Source organism: Melozone crissalis, unplaced genomic scaffold (assembly GCF_028551555.1).
Source record: "Melozone crissalis strain CALT ecotype California unplaced genomic scaffold, PUWL_Pcris_2 ptg000027l_1, whole genome shotgun sequence".
Lineage (NCBI taxonomy): Eukaryota > Metazoa > Chordata > Aves > Passeriformes > Passerellidae > Melozone > Melozone crissalis.
Window position 1 is genome coordinate 24,217,068 of NW_026535805.1, and position 20,634 is coordinate 24,237,701.

A 20,634-nucleotide genomic window follows, 5' to 3' on the forward strand; every position below is an offset into this window, starting at 1 on the left:
AAGCTGAGAAGAGCCCTCCCCAGCTCACATTTGCAAGGGGTTCACTGCTTCTCGTCTTTTCCTCATCTCTCAGCAGCAGCTTTCTCCATCCTGAAGCCTTGCAATCTCTGCAGGGAAGGAGGCTGAACTGCTGATAAGAGCCTGAGCCACATGTGGCACGGCAGAGAGACAGCAGTGAGACAGGAAGGAAGAAGGGAAAGGTGATTAACAGGGGTGAGAATTCCTGCAAAGGCAGCGTTTGACATCAAGGTAGGCAACAACTTGAAGAAGAGCAAGCCTCAAGTTCATGTTTTGGCTACAGAAGGATACTAAACAGGTTTTGGGATTGGAATTGATTTATCTTGAACGGATAGTTGGATGCCCTGGAGAGCTGTGAGATGGGACTGAACAGGGGGAAGGCAGGTACTAGTCCTGGGAGGGTTCTTTATTAAGCATCCTGTTGAAACTATCTCCCCATTAGTGGTGCATGTGAGGTTCATCCAGGGGAAAAAGCAAGACAAGGCCAAGAAGGACAAAATGTTAACCCAAGCCTATATTTTTGTGCCACTAAATTGAATCATTAGTGAAATTTTTTACTGAAGGTAATGCTGAAACACACTCCAGTTGTAGATCTGCCAGTTTGCTTCCAAGCCGTCTGTGATCAGAGAAACATTTTCCCCAGCCAGCTCTGCTGCCAAACAGGCAGGCAAGCAGGAGTGAGACAGGGGGGCTGACTAATTTCCAAATGTCAAAGTTTGCCTTTGACTGTCTCCCTCCCCCTGGCAATTTTAGAGAGGTAGAACTAGCTGTTTGTGATGGCTGTGCCTTGGGCAAAAGAATGTTATTGCTCTTGGGACACTGGCTACCGGTGCTGACCACTGCTCCTGAAGTCTCATCCCACAGTAATCTCTGAGGAATGCGCCTTCATCTGTTTCTTCAGGGGATGTTTTTTCTCACTCTGTGCAATATTTTGTGAGCAAAATACTCCTATGAAGTCCTGAGTAAATGTCACTTGCACTTTCCTTGTCAATGAAGAGTGGAGTTCTTGCTACAGACCCTGGCTTTGTAGCATGTACCTGTTTATTCCTCTTACAGACAGACACAGTACCCTGTGAACAAGACTCCCTCCAGAGAGCATGTAAATAGTTTAACAATAACACATGGCCAGATGTATTTCCTCTCAGCCCAGAGGCAGAAGAGACAGTATTTCCCCAAATAAACATCTATCCAATCCTTCCATATTACTGCAGACAAACACCTGGGGAAAGAGATGAAATTGTAACCTTTCCCTGAAAGCCACTAAAAGTCCTTGCCTGTCTAGGACATGGCACACTGGAGATTTTCACTGGAAATGTTGCATAGCTGCGGCACATTAGACCTAGGCCATGGTCTGTAAATCCCCCAAAAGCTCTTAATGAAAGATTTGGCTCTGCAGCTGTCAAAAATCAAATGCTGAGATATAAGCATGAAGAAAACAAGAAACCTCTCCAACAGCTGAGAATCAGAGTGGTGGCAATGTCCATCAGCTACTGCCCACTTCCAGGTCACGCTGCAAACTGTGAGATGCGTGAGATGCAGCTGGGTTCTGCTGAGGCTGTAACTCCTCTGGAAACTCTCAGAGTCATGCAAAATGGGATAACACCATCTCTAAGTCACACCACAATACAGGAAAGATATTAAGCTGTTAGAGAGCATCCAAAGGAGGGCTACAAAGATGATGAAGAGCCTTGAGGGGAAGCTGTGTCAGGAGCAGCTGAGGACACTTGGTCTGTCCAGCCTGGAGGGGAGACCTCACTGCAGTTACAGCTTCCTTGTGAGGGGAAGAGCAGGGCCAGGCACTGATCTCTTCTCTCTGGTGACCACGGACAGGACCTGAGGGAATGGCCTGAAGTTGTGTCAGGGGAGGTTTAGGCTGGATATTACAAAAAGGTTCTTCACCCAGAGGGTGGTTGGGCGCTGGAACAGCTCCCCAGGGAAGCGGTCACAGCACCAGCATGGCAGAGTTCAAGAAGTGCTTGGACAATGCTCTCAGGCACAGGGTGTGACTCTTGGGGTGTCCTGTGCAGGGCTGGGATTGGACTCGATCATCCTTATGGGTTCCTTCCAACTCAGCATATTCTGTGATTCTGTGATATATATCCATAAACATAGAAAAGTTATGTGGAAAGGTGCAAAGAAACATGTGAATAGGAAAATGAGAGCTCTTCACTACATACATTAATAGAAGCTTGAGAAAAAACAGAGGAAGCAGAACCCCCTCTCCCCTACATGCCTTTCAGCCTAGATGTTCTTGTTTTTCTCTTTTCCCACTTTGTTTGGCTTCTCCTTTTCACCGTGCTGACAACTTTACTTACTGTTTTAAGGCTGTTATTTTTCTCAGCACTGTTTCCAGGAAACACTAATCTCCTTTTGCCACATCTTTCTTTTATTTCTTTCTTTATTGTCTCACTAGTTACACACTTCACCATAGCACTGGGACAGTGTCCTCCAAATACACACTTCAAATTTGCCTATTATTCCTCATTATTTTTGCTCCAACAAAAGCCCCAATGACCTGAGCTCCTCCTTTCCTGCTGAGAACCTAACCTCAAAAGAGGCTTTTCTTCTCTCTTTACTTCTTTCTTATTTCACTGTTTCTTTTTCAATATCATTATCTCTCTTTTCCACAACCAAAACAACCCCCTCAAAGCTGCCCCTGTGTTTATTGTCTTCCAACATTTCCCATGACTCTCCTCATTGAATTTCCCATAAGGAATCCTGCAAAAATCACGAGATCCACAGAAACCCCTGCCACAGTGATGAAAAATGGATTGGCTCTACCTGTGCTGAGAGTGGGAGCATAATTGAGCCTCTCACGTCAGTTGTGAACTCTGCTGCTCACGTGGTCTTCTGCAAAGACTGTAAACTAAGCACAGCCTCCTGTAGAGAAAATAAAAGCTGGAAGGGCTCCCCTGGTGCTTCACATTACACTGAAGCTTCAAAAAGGTAGGAAAAAATACATTTGACCTTTGCAAGACAAGGAAGCACAGCAAAATGCTGCAGAATGACTCATTTAAAAGAGTCTGAGAAATGTGAAGGAAATAGAGAATGCTGGGTTAAGATGCAAATGTGATACAGAGCAGAGTGGTATAAAACTCAGGAAACTTCAAAGAAAAAGAAGAGACTGGGAGGAATTGGAGCCAGTGAATTCAAAGTTAACCCAAATGTTGCATATATGGAAAATCACAACCAGGTTGGCTTAGAAAGGCTTAAATCTGTCTCAGCACCTTGCTGCTCCAGGTTCTCTAACAGTGTTTGTCCCTGGACTACAAAGAATTTGACAGCCTAAACTCTCTGTAGGTTTATTAGTTCTTTGGCCCATTTTGCTGTCATCCTAAACTAGGTCTAGCACAATTTAAGTTGCAGAGGATGTACATAAGGGAATATTCTTGCACACAGGGCTGTAGTCTTTTGAAAATTGTAAAAGCTTAAAGTAGTTAGCAATTTCTCAACGACTGACATCAATAAATTATATGAGGAAAGAAGGCTGGAAGTGAACTGAATCCTTGGATGAAGTACAAGAAAAAGAGGACAGGCACTTCTGTTGCATTATCAGAGCAAGGGCAGGAGAAAATCTGATCTTCTCATGGCTCTTTGGACAGGTTCTGAGGTACAGCTGTGGCTTGCTCTAGGGCAAGGGTACTAAACTAAAGATTTGAGCTCTTCCTGCTGCTTGCTCACGAGGCACCATGAATAAGCAGCACCTCTGGTCAGATCATGGATGTGTCCCCTCTTCACTGAATAGCTGACCTGGTACTTAAAAACCTGTGACACCACCATTGATATTTATGTATGCAATTAATTTCACATTAACAAATTTTCCAGGTGAAGCTTTTGCTTAACATGTCTTAACAGGGAGCCTGTTTTCTCTAATGGTTAATTAAAACAGTCAGTTCTGATTTGATTTTTGCATTGTTTTTATATAACCATTTGCTTCTACACCTGAGACCAGATGATGCCAGCTAAACCCAAATTCATTACTTCAGTGATTACAGTGAGGTTGAAATAAGTGATGCATTTAGCCTTGCTTGGTAGTGTTCTGCTCCTTCTGTTTCAGATAATTAACCACTCATGATCATGGAGTTTTAATAAACTGACAAGCGTTAATTTCTTCATACAGCTGTGAGCTTCCTACCTGATAAGCATAAAAAAGACTTATTAATGTCACTATTTTTAATCACCTTTGAACCTATGTTGTTCTTTTTTATATCTCAGTCATCTAATTTTTTATTGATCTTCTCTCTTTTTTGCCTAAATACCAGTAGAAATGAAGCAATGTGTGAAGGCTGAGAAAAATTACCATACAAGCAATATTTCAAAGAGAGCAGTTGTACAATGCTCCCAGTGTAAACTGGGAGGAGAGGAAGAGCCAGGGGGAATAATTCTTTGCTCAGGCTAGGCTGCCTCTGTCATTCAAGAGGACAAAATGAAGACAGTAGGGCATTGCTAGGCTGCACTTCCACCTCCATCTGAAAAGGGCCCAAGGGGAGTTGTGCTGTGCTAGCTTGAGCTATTTTCCTTCCCATCTGCTCAAGTTGATTTAGAGAAGTGCATTATGCAACCTAACTGCTGTGCTGGGGTTCAATGAGTGTGGCAATGCACTTAACACCTCTAGGAGATGTTTTGAGGAAAAGGAGGGATTACATAAAACCAGGCCTTTCAGTCTGCAACGGTAAAGGTATTGCTACATGGCTATTAGAAGAAACAAAGAAAAACCTAGCTGGAAACCCCCACAAAACAAACCAGAAAGCCAAAACCAACCCAAAACAAATCTTAAGAAGATGAAGATTAAAATTGAGAAAGGCTGAATCACACTCAAATGTATCAGCCAGATGGAGCAATAGGGTGAAAACCAGTGAGGACAAGAGCAAAAACACCTTACCTGCACAACTTGGGCATTTGGCAGCGAAACACCGATGTTATTGCACAACAGTAATCCAGAACATGGTTACCTGCAGTTCTTCAAATAGTTTCATATCACTGCCAGTACCAAAAGTAGCATTTGTAAATCTCACATTAAGTTCTTGCCCTCACACTTAAAAACCCCACACATTTAGTGTCTGTGAAATGTGATGGAACTTTCCTATTAATACTGCTTAATGAAAGCCTTCCTCAAGTCCCCTACATTTTCTCTTACAAAACTGATTGTGTCCTTTACACAGGCTAGTATTACAAATAACACCATTTTTCTCCAACCTTTTTTATGTGATTATTATGCACCTCCCAGGTTTATTTGGTGAATCAGTATTGCTCTGAAGACCGAGGTCCCCTAAGGAAAAGCTTGACAGCAAGATTGTCAGTTCTTCTCTGAAACATCCAACATTCAGACACCACAGCTCCCCTTGTTTCAGACACAGGCTCCAACCCAATCCTCTCTACAGCTGCAGCCAGTGGACAGACTGACACTGAATTCCATGAGATCTGGATCAAGTCTCATGGGGCTTCTTCAAGGAATGACAGATGTCTCCAGAACATATTAGGAAGCATCTTCCTATGAAAATTTTGGAAAATATCTTAAATTGTGCACTTCTCGCAGTTTTAGCTAGCTGTGGCTTTGTTGATACTTCATTAAATAAATGAGAATTAAAAGTAATTAATTTTCAGAATCAATCTAGAACAGAGACAGCAACATAGTTCTAAAATTATTTAAAAAATCATGGTATTTATGAGTTACTGTTTATCTTCTGATCTATGATATTTCACCAAAGTGATATCAAAATATCATTTTACCTCTTTCTCTCTCTACCTCAAAGCAATATCAGAGAAAACCATGACTTGACAAGAATAAAATTGGTAAATATAAATGTCTTCATCAAAAGAGTGAGTGCCACAGGATACAAGTAACCTATTTTCAAAGCACTGACAAAATTATGTTAATTTTATTCTAAAAGTTTTCATAAGCATTGAAAAATAAAAGAGATGCTACTTGGCATTTTTTTCTCACAGTTGAAATTTGACAATAATTGTGAGATATCTAAAAGTTATTCCAGGTAACTGGTTTTCCAAAAAGTTCTGCAAACTCATAATAAAGAGCAATTGCACTCTGAAAGTGATATAAAAACAGTAAGTTGAAATCAAAGCATGCATACCTTGCACTCCACATCTTATTTCTCATAGTATAGGGGTTTGTGGCCTTCTATAAATTACATTTTGTTTATCCTGTCACAGTTTTTAAAAAGAAGCTAAGAGGGAAAGGAGACCAAGAAGGAAGAAGTTGCTTTTGCCTGTCCAACTTGTAAACAAGATCTTCAAAAGGTCTCCACCCCTTCTAACTCCTTAGCATTCTTTAGAGATGCCAGTAGAAATAAAACTATTGATGTGCCTTAAAACTGACTTTTATTTTTACAGCAGGTGTTGGACTTGATAGCAATCCTATTTTTGATGGTTCTTATTCAGGCAGTCTCTGTAGGCTTCCATCTTCCCTGGACAACTCAACAGAGAAAAGCAAAGAAGCCTTTAGATTACATTTCCCAAATGGAATGACTCTTATTCTTCCAGACTTGCCAAAAATACTTCATAAATCCTCGTTTTTCCTTCCAACTCATTTGTATACCTGTTTGTTCCTGTCAGTGGCTGATTAGGGATCAGCTTGAACTGATCTCATTTCCAGCACTGATGTTTGGACTCAGCAGCTTCCCCTGCTTGCGGATATTTGCTGTCGCATTTCCCCCTGCAGGGGTTTCAGCCTTTTGTTTTACTTTACATTTTCATTTCCTTTTGCAACCTCAACATTTACTGTAGATTGCTTTTTGGGTGAGGCTGTCTTCTCTCTGTGCCATACTCCAGATGGCAGGCACCAAGTTGTAAAATGACAAAGAATTGACTGGATTATTCTATGGTTTGATCCTGTCACATGTGAGCTATCTCCAATGTTGTAGCAGGTGCCTAAGGTGTGTGCAGGAATTGCTGCACTCCAGCACCATTCCCACCTGGCAATGACAGCTGCTGGCATTACAGTTATTCCTCAACATCTCTACCAATGAAGAACAACTCTGAAAAGCTGGAGGGACTTCTAGGAGGGAAGGTGAGCTGAACATTTGGATCCCCCGGTGAGCTGGATGGGTTTCCTTCAGTCCACATGTCAGCCTGGGACAATCGTGTCTGTCTGCAGTAAATTGAAAAGCATGATTGTGTCAAGAGGCACAGAGCTCAGCACATGCTGATAAGGATCATCTTCCCTCCTGGCAGGCACATACAGCTCTTGGGCAGGAGACAGAGAAACAACCACACAGTTTGCGCTGCCTGAGAGGGGCTTTTCTAACAGACAAGAAGCGGGGAAAGAGGGGTGGATTGTTTCCACACTGTTTGAAATGTAATCTGCTTTGATACAATTTCTCTGCCAAGTTCACACCAGGTAAAAATTTGGCATCATGTACTTACACCAAGAAGTTATTTTCAAGCATTATGTTTGCTGCATAGAATGTATTTAATTTTTAAATACTGACAGTATTTCAAAGACATTCCTTTGTCAGTACCATTACAGAAGTAGGTTGCCCATTTGAAATAAGGCCCAAACTTGTTGCTGTTTGGGTGCTACACACTAAAATGCTGCAAGAAGCAATGATCATAGTTCAGCTAGGAGAACATCTGCCTCTGAGACAGCAATTGCTGAGTGTCTCCGCACTGAATTCAGGGGTCACTGGGGCTGCTGAACGTGCTGTTCTTGTATGAAATATGAAACAAAAAATTCTAGTCACTTGTTGGCCATTAAACAACTGATGACAACTTTCATCAAAGACTCGTAATAGCTCTGCTCCTCTAACTGTGCCAGGTAATTACATTCTCTCTAGCTAAATGAACTTTCAATTACAGAGTACCTTTCTCCTCTAAACTGTTTAGAAATAATGTTACACACCATTAAATGATTTCCCCTGTCCCACCTCAGAGGTGGCTCAATTTCAGCACAAGACAAGGAGATCCAGGTTCACATGAGGATGCTCCCCTCAAGCTCTGGCCTGGCCTCAATTCAGCTGCTGCTGTGCTCTCAGGCATCTCTGAAGCCTCATCCTCCCTGTGCCACCCCAGCTGCTGCCCCACTGAAATGTGCTCATCACTGTCCCCTGTGAGTGCCTGCAGAGGAGTGCAGGCTCCTTGCAGCGCAGGCAGAGCTCCAGGCAGGCGGAGGGCAGTGCGGGACAGTGGCATCGGCACAGCTGAACTGAACGGTGTGGAATGGGGCTTTCTGCAGCTTCCGTTTTGAACTTAATTATTCAGCAACTCAGGCACAAATCTGTCTACTTGCATTGCAGAAGAGGAAAGGTCATGTTACAAGAACACAGGTACATCTGAATATAAAATTATGCCCCCCCAGCCAGCATTATAGCCATTTACAGCTGAAGAGGAATGTTTATCTCCTGAGCAGTCTGATCTACTTCTATCTAGTGAAAACATGTTATCTAACAGATTTCCATATTCAGCCTGGAAAAAAAAAATCTGATCTACACATTTGCTAAGGGCAAACACAGAAGAAAGAAGCAAGAAATATGATCTCTTTGCTAAGATCCCCAGACATAATAGTACATAATAGTACATGTTTATTCCAAATGACCATTTCACAGAGAAATAAAGAATTCTTTTTTTAAAATTACCAATGACCACTCCTCAGTCAAAAAGGCCTTGAGGCAGATACAAATTGCTAGAGAATCTGCAATATAGAGCACTCAGCAAGCACAAGTCCTTCCCCCCTCTGTGCACCCGCAGCCATTCCTGCTCGGCAGCTTGCTTCCCGCTGTGCTGTTTTGCCTGCAGATTTAGAGCTCCCATCATTTTTACCTCAGATGACCTCAGCCCATCCTCCAGATCTGACCCCAATGCAGATCTCACTAAAGGAAAGGGTCTGCTCAGTGTCACTGGGATAATAAGACAAATACCCTTAAAGCCTGTAGCTCTGATCCCCTGGCGATCTGCTTTCAGTAATCAGATTCTGGAAAGCTGTTACTGTAAGTCAAGTCAGACTGTTGAGAGTAAGAAATGAGTTGTTGTGAGGCTAACAAACTGAACTAACCAGAGACTGGGTAATAAATGCCCCCTCAAGCCACCTTTTGGAAGAGGCAAATGCTTATTAGAACTATACTGAACTCATGAGAAAGAGGAGAAAAATATCCCAAAGCACTTTGAAGTCCTTTTTACTTTTCTTCTTTTTTTTTTTCTTTTTTTTTTTGACACAGCAAAAGGAGATGTAGGGAAGATGTTCAGAGCCACTAAGAACTTTGGGCATGAGGCTAGTTTATTACACAGTTACCTCACAAAATCTGCTGTATTCTTTCATGGCTATGAATTTTCATATAATACTGAAATTATAAATTCCTACAGCCTACCATTGTTTCTCATTTCATTTTGGAGGATTTACTTTTGCCAACTGATAAGAAACAATAAAATGGCTTGCTTTCTTAACTACAGCAGAAATCCTGTAAAAAATGATACATTATAGGATTATGAATTTGGTGTAGTCCAAATTACAATTCTTTTTTTCTAGAGTTCACAAAATGGGAAAGAATCTATGAGGCTGGAGAGGTAGGGGGTAAAAAAGACTGATACCACTACATCTAATTGAATAAAGTGAGAGGACAGAATAAGGAGATGTAAAAACAAATATAGCAGTGCACGGAGTGATGTACTGTGGAGAAGATTTATAGTTTGATCTAAATTTGAACAGGGATATGAACAAACCATATTTTGGCACCATCAGGAAAACAACAGTTGGATACCTCAACTAGAGTTTCCATCAACTTTACTTTCAGATCCAGTCCTTATCTTTCCTTAGCATGGTCCTTCCTATAATTCTGAACTGGAATTTTTGACATGAAAGTACATACTTTGAGTCGTTTTTTCCCATTCACAGCACAAAAAACAGCACTTGAAACTGACTGCAGTGTAAAAAATACAGTGAGAGAGAGGAATTAGACCACTCATCACTGCAGAAATGTAACTATTTGCCACGTGCACACGCTCTTCAGATTTCCATACTGCTTCTCACTGCTTTAACTGATGGGCATAAATTAGTTCAAAAATCCATACCGTCCTCATTGAGAAACCTAAACCTCCGTATTTGTGTTTTTGGCACTCTGTTCTGAATCCTGTAAAGGCTGAAGTGTCTTTCTTGGGTATCTATGAGGTAGCAGACCTATAAAAAAGGTAAAAGCCCTCTATTGCTCCTGTTTACTCAGGTAGCTCAAATAGAAGGATCTCTGCTCTAGATCTGGGATACCACTTTGCTAGGGGCCTAGCTGGAAGCCCCTGTGATATGTGTTAGAATATGCTTGGGGTTTCACCTTTTAGGCAAATATATAAAAATTTACCTGGGGAAAAAGTGTCAAAATTAGGACCCAACCATTTTTATTTAAAACTGATGAAAAGTAATGCCTAAGAATTGAATGATCTTTAGCTGAAAATCTAGTTTCTGTTTGGATATACCACTATATGGCATCATATATGAGGTTGTTCCAATTATACCCAGCAAATTGTGAATTCTCTTTGGCCAAGTGAATCTTGCAATTCACATCATTCCCAAAGCACCCCAAAACAGTCTCATCTCTGTTCCTCCATACCAGTGATAAAAGCCATGGGCCTCATGAGAAACAGGGTGTGTTCAGGCACTTTAACTACAGGGGCAAATGGAAGAGTAAAGCATGTGTAACTAATTATTAATTTGTCTTGCTTATGCCCAGATTGTGATATCTGGATCCTGACTGTCCCTTGACAAGTAATTTTGACTGCAAGTTAACCCAACAAGATACATCTTCCCAACACAAAAAGGATACTGACAGAGGGGCTCTGGTGCATCTTGTTTGGCAAGTTTTAGGATATCCCTGATGCACAGCTGACAAATGTGACGCGCCACATTGCTGCAAACTCTGGAGTATTACTTTAAAGTTCTATTGAAGGTAGCTTTAAGCAGAAGTGCTGCTCTGTGCAGGGTAGCTTGAAGCAGAGGCACATGTTCTTTTGTCAGTTCTGTTGGGTGGAAAGTCATTCATAGGAATCACAAACCAGGCATTTAATATTAGTCAATGTTTTTTACCATGACCTACCTTCAGCTCCCTGTGTCCTCATGTCCTTGTTCCAACGGGGATAACAACACTACCTTCTAACAGAGGGCTGTCATAACGAGGAATTCCATTAACATCTGTGGATAACTCACTTATTAGATGGGAAAACATCAGAGAAAAGGCTGTAGGGAACAGTCTTAATGTATCACTTCAAGGTACACTATAATGCACATAGATCACCACATTTGGAGAGAGGGTTGTTAGTAAATGATGCACAAATGATACACAGGCATTGTGTATCCTCCTAATGAATTAGGAAAGGAAAAACATCACATATGAACATGTAAATTAAACCCACACCATAACGCATAAGGAGATGTTATGGGACACCACTCTTCTGGAACTTCCTAATTCTTTATGACACAGCAGCATATATTTTTAATGTGGGGTTTTTTGAGGTAACATCCTCAGCATAGATCAGTTTTGACAAGTAACATGTTTCTGTAGTTCAATTCTGGGAACCAACAAAGACCAAGAGCTCTACACAGCTAACAAAACCTGCTTCATAACCAAAAGACATAACTGCAAAAGACTCCGGCTTCCATTATCACCCTGTCATAACTAGGTCAGAATAAATAAAGCAGTAGATTTGGATTTTAAAGGATAATTATGAATTTAGTATGAATGAAGGCTAGATAAGGTTGCCAGTTGAGAGAAGGGTCACTGAAAACCCAAAAAGTGGTTTTTTTTTTTTCTTTTTCAGATTACAAAGCTGAGCAGTAAGACAACATAAAGTTCTCTGCAATGGTAAATGTGACAACAAGGTGCCTAAAGGACGTAAGTGTGAAAAAATGCAGTCAGAATTTAATGAAATCAGGTAAACTGAAAAAAAAAAATGAATATAAAGTGGTCTAGATAAAATTATAGAAGCTTTCTCAAATAGCTGTCATCTGGGAGAAAAACGGGGGGTGGTGAATGGAGAACAAATAAATGCATTTGCTAATAAGCAGAAAAATAGTACAGTGTGTACTTCTTTAGCAAACCAAAACAAAGGTTTTGCACTCAGGCACCCTTAGTTGACACTTTTAATTTACAATAAGGATGGTTTAAATGCCTTTATTTTCATGAAAGCTATGAGCACATATTATTTTTCACAATCAACTTGGGCAAAAGTAGCATCATGCCTAACAGGGGGAAAAATCTTCTTCATTCCAGGGCAAAAAGCATTAAAAAGCCCATAAGGTTGTCTGAAAAATCAATCCCTAAAGTGTCATGTGAACATAAAGAACGATTGGCAAAAGCTTCCTCGACTTTAAGCAGTTTGAAAACAATTGTCACAGAGTCCAATGACATTTAAACCATGAAAAAACCATGCAAGTCTGGGAACAAAACTGAAAGTATGTAGAGGCTTAACTCAAAATCACCATATCTGGGTATTTCTTGAAGAGAAAACCCCACAAACAAAGCAGGGTCATGGGAATAGGAATGCACCTCTAAACAATCTGGCTTGGCAATGAAGCATATTCCCAGAACTCCAATTTAATACCCTGCTTTGGTTTGGATTTTGAATAATCCAAAACTGCCCTATTTTTTTTTTTTTTTTAAGAGACTCCGGAGATGCAAACATGTCAAGGAGAAAGGGAGGAAGCATAAAAGGCACAAAATCAGAGTTGGCACATGGAGGTTGTGTTGCTGTGGCCACACTGGCAGTTTTGGGGATTCCCACATCCCCAGTCCTGGAGGCTCCCTCTCCGCAGCTTTCTCAGGAAAGCACCTGAGTATTTCTGTAAAGCAGAGCAGTAATCCTCTCTGTGAATAATGCTGGAAGACAGACAGCGAGCTAACTCTCAGATTGAGAAGTTTGACTCACAAAGCAGATAGACCCAGGTTTGTGTAGTTGCAATGCTCGGAGATAAAACACTTTAAGCACAAAACTTGGCTGTGAGCATGTGAAGGGGTGGTGGATTAAGCTCAGCTGGAAATAAAGCACCACAGCTGCTCGTTCAGCCACCCCACTCCCCCCTCCCTCTCCCCCAGTGGAATGGGAAGAAGAATCAAAAGTAAAACACGTAGGCTGAGATAAGAACAGTTTAATAATTGAGAACAAAGTACAAATAAAAAAGGTGAATATCCCTTTGGCCAGTTTGGGTCAGCGGTCACGGCTGTGCTCCCTCCCAGTTTCTTTTGTGTACCTTTTCCCCGGCAGAACATGAGACAGGCACACAGAGACAAAAGAGAGCCCTTAGGATAAACACGACTCAGCAAAAATCAAAGCATCAGTATATTATCAACATTATTCTCATTCTGAATCAAAAACACGGCACTGTACAGGACTGAGAAGACATTTATCCCCGCCCAAACCGGGGCAGAAAGAAACATCTTGATGGAAAGGGCGAGCAGTGTCGCGTTATCCAGGCGACTGATGCAACACCATCGCCACAGAAGAAGCGGTCACCTCCGCCTGCAGCAGTTAATCTGCTTACATGCCTGCTTTCACTGCGCCTCATCCCTCCCCCAGCCCCTGGGCCGAGCCCGGAGGCTCAGCCCCGCTGCCGCAGGGCCCTTCTGCCTGCCGTGCCCGGGGACCGAGCGCTGCCGCGGGGCTGTTTCTGTGGGGCACGGGCTGAGGCCGCGCCCGCAGGGTCTCACCGCGCCTCACACAAAGCGGCCCCAGCCCAGAGCCGGGGCACCTGCGGCGCGGCCCCACCGCTGCCCAGCTGCCTCCCCCGCCTCCCTTCCCTCGGCCGGCCCCGCACGGCTCCCCCGCCCCCGCCCGGCCCGGAGGCGGGGCGGGCTCCGGGCGGCGCCTCCCGCGGCGGGGCCGAGGCGGCTCCTTCCGTCGGTGGCCGCGGCTGCAGCATGAGCGGGCCGGGGCTGCCGGGGCCCGGCGGAGGCGCGGGGCTGCCGCCGCTGCCCAAGAGCCTGAGCGGGCTGCTGAACTCCTCGTCCTCGGGCGGCGGCGGCGGCCAGGGCGGGCGCTGGCGGGACCTGGAGCGCCTCTACGCGCAGAAGTCCCGCATCCAGGACGAGCTGAGCGGCGGCGGCCGGGGCTCGCCGCGCCCGCCCAAGCCTCCCAACCTGGACGCGGCGCTGGCCCTGCTCCGCAAGGAGATGGTGAGCGGGGCGGGCCGGGGCTCGGCGGGGGCGGCGGACGTGGCGAGCGGCGGCGTGGGCGCCGCCACCTCCCCGGGACCAGAACGGCGCCCCGGCTCCGGCCCCGGGTGGGCGCGGGCCGGTGCAGCCCCCGTAACCTGGCCCGGTGCCGGCGGCGGGGGAGGGTGGCGGCGGGGCTGCCGCGGGTGTGGATGGGGAGCCGCTTACCGCGCCCTGCGGCACCCCCTGGAACCGGCAGCCACGCTGAAAGGCTGGCGGTCAGAAATGCCCAGTGTCGGCGGCGATTCGTGACGCCCAGGTGGCTGTGGTTTGGCGTGGTTCTCTCCAGGACTCTGTTTTGATCCTGTAGCGCGGCGTTGTTATAGTGAAATTCTTCCGGGCGACCTGGCGCACCTTTTGATTAAACACTAATTGGGTGTTGGTGCTGTGCTGGTGCAAGCTGCAGCTGTAGTGACTAATAATAGCCTAAGCCTCACCTGCTGAGGGTTCTGTACAATCAGTGCAAGAACGACAGGGAGATGCTGGAGAGGGTCCAGCGGAGGGCCACAAAGATAATTAGGGGTCTGGAGCATCTTTCTTATGAAGAGGGGCTGCAGGAGATGGGCCTGTTTAGTTTAGAGAAAAGAGGACTGAGAGGGAATCTCATTATTATATATAAATATCTGAAAGGTGAGTCTCAAGAGGATGGTGCCAGACTCTTTCTGGTGGTGCCCAGCGACAGCACGAAGAGCAATGGCCATAAACTGAAACGCAAGGAGTTTCACCTCAACATGAGGAAAACTTCTTTACATTGAGGGCAGCAGACCACTGGAACAGGCTGCCCAGGGAGCTTGTGGAGTTTGCCTGTCTAGAGACATTCAAAACCCACCAGGACACGTTTGTGTGTCACCAGCTTGAGGTGACCCTGCTTTGGCAGGAGCTTTGCACTGGATGATCTCCAGAGGTGTCTTTCATCTCTCATAACACTGTGGAGCATATAAAATATGGTATTGCTGAAAATCTGCCAAGTTAAAGACTTTTTCTCAGGCTAAAAATGTGCTTGAGGACAAAAAGCTCTTTTGTGAGGTCTTTCTGTGGATTTAGAAGAACAGTGTATTGTGCTGAAATCCTAGTTTGCCACCAGTGTTTCAACAGTTAGAGAAAATTCTTAAAACTGTGTATTAGAATTGCCAGTTTGCATTAAGGCTCAGGAAGGATGGGTGTCTATCGACTGCCGGGGCTTTCTTCTGCAATGCTATAAAAGGAAACAAGGACATATGGTCTTAGTTGTCTTAAGCCTTTCCAAAAAAGCAAACAGAATTCATTAGGCAAGTCTAATCTATTTTTTTTCCTAATGGGAAATCAAATGAGATACTTCTCAAAGTCATTTGATAACTAGACTTCCCCTTTAAACTTTCCTTTAATACTCTGTTAGCCTTGATGATAATTTGATAAAATACTTCTGAAGAAAAAGATACTTCTAAACACATCAAAGACTTTCAAACAACAGGGTCCTTGGTTCCAGATGTACTTTTTTGTGGCCTGTACAAATTAGAGAGACTCTTGTGTACCAATAGGCTGTCTTTCATCAAGAAGATTAAAGGGCTTTATTACTGATATTGAACACTCTTGCAGCAATCAAAGATATTTTTATTGAATAATAGGCTTGATTTAAATTTACCATAGTGAGTGAGGAAGAAATGCACAGAGCGTCTTTTCCTGCATGATCAGGCAAGGTACTGTGTGTATGTATGTAAGTTTCTAAAGCTGAGAAAGTGATGAACTTGGATGCTTTGGAGAGAGAGAGGGAGGAAAGGAGAGGTCATTTCAGAACTGTGATTGTGAGGAACAGAGTTATCACATGGAATTGTGCACTATAGGTTGTCTTATCAAGAGTCAAACACAGCTTGGCTGGCATTAAAAACTGTGCTAATGCTGTCAGGGTTGGACATTTCTTCAGGCTTTTCTTACCTCAGGGATCATACTTGAAAGTTTTGAAGAGGCTGTATTTTTGTCAGTAGACTTCCTGTTTGATTGTTTGATATTAGTGACAGCAACAGAAAAATAAGATATTAAACATAACCATTTTGTTTAAAGACCTCTTATGTTAATTCTGCTGGACAATTTTTCTCTTGAAGTTTGTGCTTGGCAGTCAGTAGGATTGAACTTCACAGAAAGTGCTCAGGTCTTTTATGGAGCTGAAACAGGAGCGCTGCTGGTGAAAATGCTCCCACTTTCCTTGGGAGACAAAGGTCGCTGGTCTCCAGGTTGACTTTTTTGCCTCGACTCACCCCTGATTGCTTTTTGAACAGCTCTGGACTGCAGTCTTGTCCCTCAAACATTTAGCTCTCATGCAGGTCTGCAGGTCGATCTCATGCTTGTATGTCAGAGCATTAAGTCCAACTTCACAGCATTCTTTCTTACTTGAGGTGAGCAGTTTAGGTTATAAAGGAAAATGGATGAGAAAAGTAGCATAGATCTGAGGAGTGGAAAGGCTTACCTGTAATATCCTGGCAGCTAGCACAGTGCTCCATGTCTTGTCCTAAAGTCTTCACATTTAGCCTGTGCAAGACTTCATCTTTTGGCTTCATGATGTCACCAGGTAATTTGTGGTGTTCTTGAAAGATGCTGTGTCCTGTTTTTCTCAGTGGCATTGTGGTGTATGATTTTTTTTTTTCTCCCCACTTTCAGAAAGAGCTGCTGGTAGAATAGTTCAGCAATGTCAAAGTAAGATCTTCATGCTAGCTTGTTGTGGTTTTCTTGTGTGCTGAGTGTCTTGTCCTGAGAATTTAGAAGCGTAAGGAGAGGTTAGAGTTCTCATTATGAATAAAATACAGCCTGGTGTTCAGGTTGCAGTAAAGGCTGCTAACATTATTTATTTATTTATTTATTTTCTCTTGACATGAGTTGTGGCAAAAACTTTTTATTTGATGAAACTGAGGCTCACTAGGAGCAGTCTGTTGGCTTAACACTTCGTTGAAAAATAAGGCTGAAATGGCTGTTTCTCTAGAATCACTAGTTGGGTGGTGGTTTAAATTAGCTGCAAGGCAAAACCTAGTTCGAATTTGATCTGACTTGGATAGGTGACAATGTCAAGTAAACTCTCCATTTTGTTGCCAGAGAGGGAGACTGAATTGAGTTAAATGAGTAGCAAGATTTCAGTTTGCAGTGCAACGTACTGGTTTTGTACCTGACATAAAGATGCAGCCTTTTTTAAAATGGTTTTAAATCTTTAATTTGCTCTGGAATATTTGAGAAGCTTAAAATATTTTGAGGGCCAAAATATTAGGTATTTAATTATAATCAAGCCTGTGCTTGAGTGGCACATGAAAGTACTCTGAAGATTTGTAAGAGATGAAGTTTGTCCTTGTGTCACTTCTGCTTTAGTTTTGCTACCTGGAAGTAGTGTGCTGTACTGTGCTGGACATACCTGGCTTTGCCAGATGCCTATGTACATCAACATTGAAAAGAAAATTAGCCTAGAAATACTTAGCTGGGAAGTGGGAAAACCAGTCAGAGTCCCATTTAAAACTTTTACTCCTGGCTGTTTCAGATGAAAGCAGAGCACCTTGTGATGGTGTCAGAGAAAGATGTGTGAAAGACACATGGTGTTTTTGGAAAAATATCTCCCTTGCATAATGAGGAATAGAGACTTCATTAATTTATCTGCCATGGCTCCGACAGCAGTGAACTGCTTATTGGAAGTTAGGCCCATCATTGTAATACAGCATTTGGAAGAACACTTTGCATTTGTTCTGTACTATTGCATCACATCGTTCTTTTGTCCAGTTGATCCCGTGGGGCATCTGCCACCTTAGAAAATGAATTTTACTTTCACTTTTTGTAACTGTTCAAGGCGGAAAGAAGCTTGAACCTCCTGTTTAGCAACAAAAGATATATAGCATTATACTGCCACAGAAAGACACTTGCAGTAATGATGGTTTGAATTGTTGCCCCTCCAGGTTGGCCTTCGGCAGCTGGACATGTCATTGCTGTGTCAGCTCTACTCCCTGTACGAGTCCATTCAAGAGTACAAAGGTGCCTGCCAAGCTGACTCTAACGCAGACTGCTCGTACGCCATGGAAAACGGATTTTTTGATGAAGAGGAGGAATACTTCTAGAAGCAGGAAGATTCCCCTCGAGGCTGACTGGACTGAGGTTCTTTGGTCCTTCTCTCCCTGTAACACACCTCAACAAGAACGACTGGAATTTGTATGGATCCCTCTTCCGGAGGAGGAACACCCAGCTACCCCGAGTTGTGTTAAATTCTCTTATTTTAACAGGCTGTCAGTACAAGTTACTCATGCAAATACCACTTGAGCAAAGTGCTGTACTTTAACTTTTGAAGAGTCTTCAGACATGCTTGACAAGAGTTTTCAATTTAATTTGGAAGGTGGGTGTTTTCATCTTACAAACATCGGTAGCTTATAACTGGAATTCTAATCGTAGTAGACAGCAGCGACTTCCTGAGTTGTAATAACTTCATAAGGGGGGAGGGAAGCCTCTGCTGTGGTGTAAATAGCTCTAGGTGATTTTGGGGGGGTCAGTGGCATTGATAAATGCATTTTGAACAGGCATCTGGATGCACGCACATCCTCAGCACTACTAAGCTAGTTCTGCTCTTACCGGCTGCATCCAGTTTTGTACTGGGTGAATTGTTTACACAGTGAATTTTTTTTTCTCCTTAAGCTAATTTATTCCTAGCTTACAAGCTGTACATGTGATAGTGAATGTCATCAGCAGGGGTTTTTTTTCTGTTGATCTAATTCACTTTCTTGGTACTGCCACTTGGCATTAACTTTTATACTCTTCTCTGGATTTCTTGCATCAACGTAGCTCTTCGACCTGCTAAACGCTGCTCTGAAATGGTTTGCTCAGCTTTTACTGCACTGCATAGTAAAAGCACGTTTTCAAACATAGTCTGTCTGCCACTATGTGGCTTGGAATAACATGAACTCTTGTGCAAGTGTTCTTGATCATATGAAGAATAAGGAAACCTCTCATATGACACAATGGGACAAATTGCAATATTTTATACTGGGTGAACTTTGTTGCTGTAAGGTAGATGACAGCTCTTTTTAAAAATGCGAAATAAGTATTTTGAGCACATACTTTGCATATGTTAAAACTTTTTATACTAACTTGTTCTTTGAAATATAACTTATTTTTGTTTTCAGAACTTACTAAAGCACTTGGTTAAGTTTTTATTAATTCATTGTGTGAAATGCTTAATCAGCTGAGAGTTGCCAACTATCTGAGTTTTCACCCTTCTCTATTTTAAGTAAAATCAATTCCCAATGCTATTTTAGTTTCTTAAATTTAATTCTGAAGCTGTAAAGCACAGTGCCTGAATCTTGACACAAGGTAATAATTAAGGGCTTAAACCTCAAAGGGTTTTTGCATGGTTCATGTCTGGCATGCATGCAGTTTGCAGGAAGAATTGGAGATCACATTCTGGGGTAGCCCCTCTGTTAGCTTTTAACAAAGGCTAGGATGTTTCAGTGATAAAAGCCAAGAGACTTCCAGGGTGCATTCCCTCTAAAACTGGCTTATTTTAGTGGAATTCAAAGGCCACGAGAGTAAAGACTGTGCTGTGATTGTGTATGTGTGTAAGTTCTTAATCTAGTCTGTGGCAGTGGTTGGATATTTTTTTTAATGTTAATTCTGGTCTAATTGCTTCACTCACCCAAAACTACACTGAATGATAAGGAAAACACAGATAATTCAGATAGTTATATCTGTACTTAAAAGTTGTGTGCCTATGTGTGTATACATGTATAAATATATATACACACACATATTTACATGCAACTTTCTGCTTTGACTTAAGAATGTATAAGCTTTTAGTATAATTTGCTGTGCTTTTAGTATTTACATGAGGCTTTTTCTAGTCTGTTGAAGTACTGCTATTTTCTTGCTCTTTCCCCAAAAATAAAAAGCATGATGTTTAGCATACCTTTCTAATGTTGTGTGTATTTTAATTTACCTTTTCAGTGAATACAAACCCTACCCCCCTTCCCAACCCTCTCATAAGAAAACTAGGACTAGTCATCACCCTGGACTGAAGAAAGCAATTTTTGAATTAAATTGGGAAAAGTTCCACCCACCTCTATTTGGAATGGAATTTCCTGCTTCTCTGTCTTAATTGGATTTTATTTGGTTTTGAATTCTGGAGAAAATCCTGTTTCTACTACTAAAACTAATAATTCTGTTTTACAGATCTTTAGACAGCCATTCCTTAATAGTCTTGGTGATGAGGATGGACTTGAGCAAAATTCACAGTACTTTCTCTTACATAAATTAAAAAGCAAAATGATTTATATTTCTAATCCTGCTCATGATTTAGGCAACATGGAACATTTGGCTGGTATTCCCTCTACCAAGGGAAGAATAAATGTCCTAAAGCATTACTCCACAAAATTTGGACTGAAAAACAGGATGGATTATAAGGACTTGCTAAGTTTTCAGCACCCTGCCCCTTTTAATAACACCATCTTGCATGGGAGAGAAGTTATAGTCTGTGTTCCTAAGGAAA

General features: G+C 42.6%; 1 protein-coding gene across 1 annotated transcript; it reads left to right on the plus strand.

Moving 5' to 3' along the window:
* Positions 1 to 13,865: 13,865 nt before the first annotated feature.
* On the plus strand, positions 13,866 to 20,054 carry FAM89A (family with sequence similarity 89 member A). The gene is made up of 2 exons (XM_054279900.1): positions 13,866 to 14,120; positions 18,062 to 20,054. Exons 1-2 carry the CDS (start codon positions 13,866 to 13,868, stop codon positions 18,218 to 18,220), a joined length of 414 nt encoding a protein of 137 aa, XP_054135875.1. The 3' UTR covers positions 18,221 to 20,054.
* Positions 20,055 to 20,634: the final 580 nt, after the last annotated feature.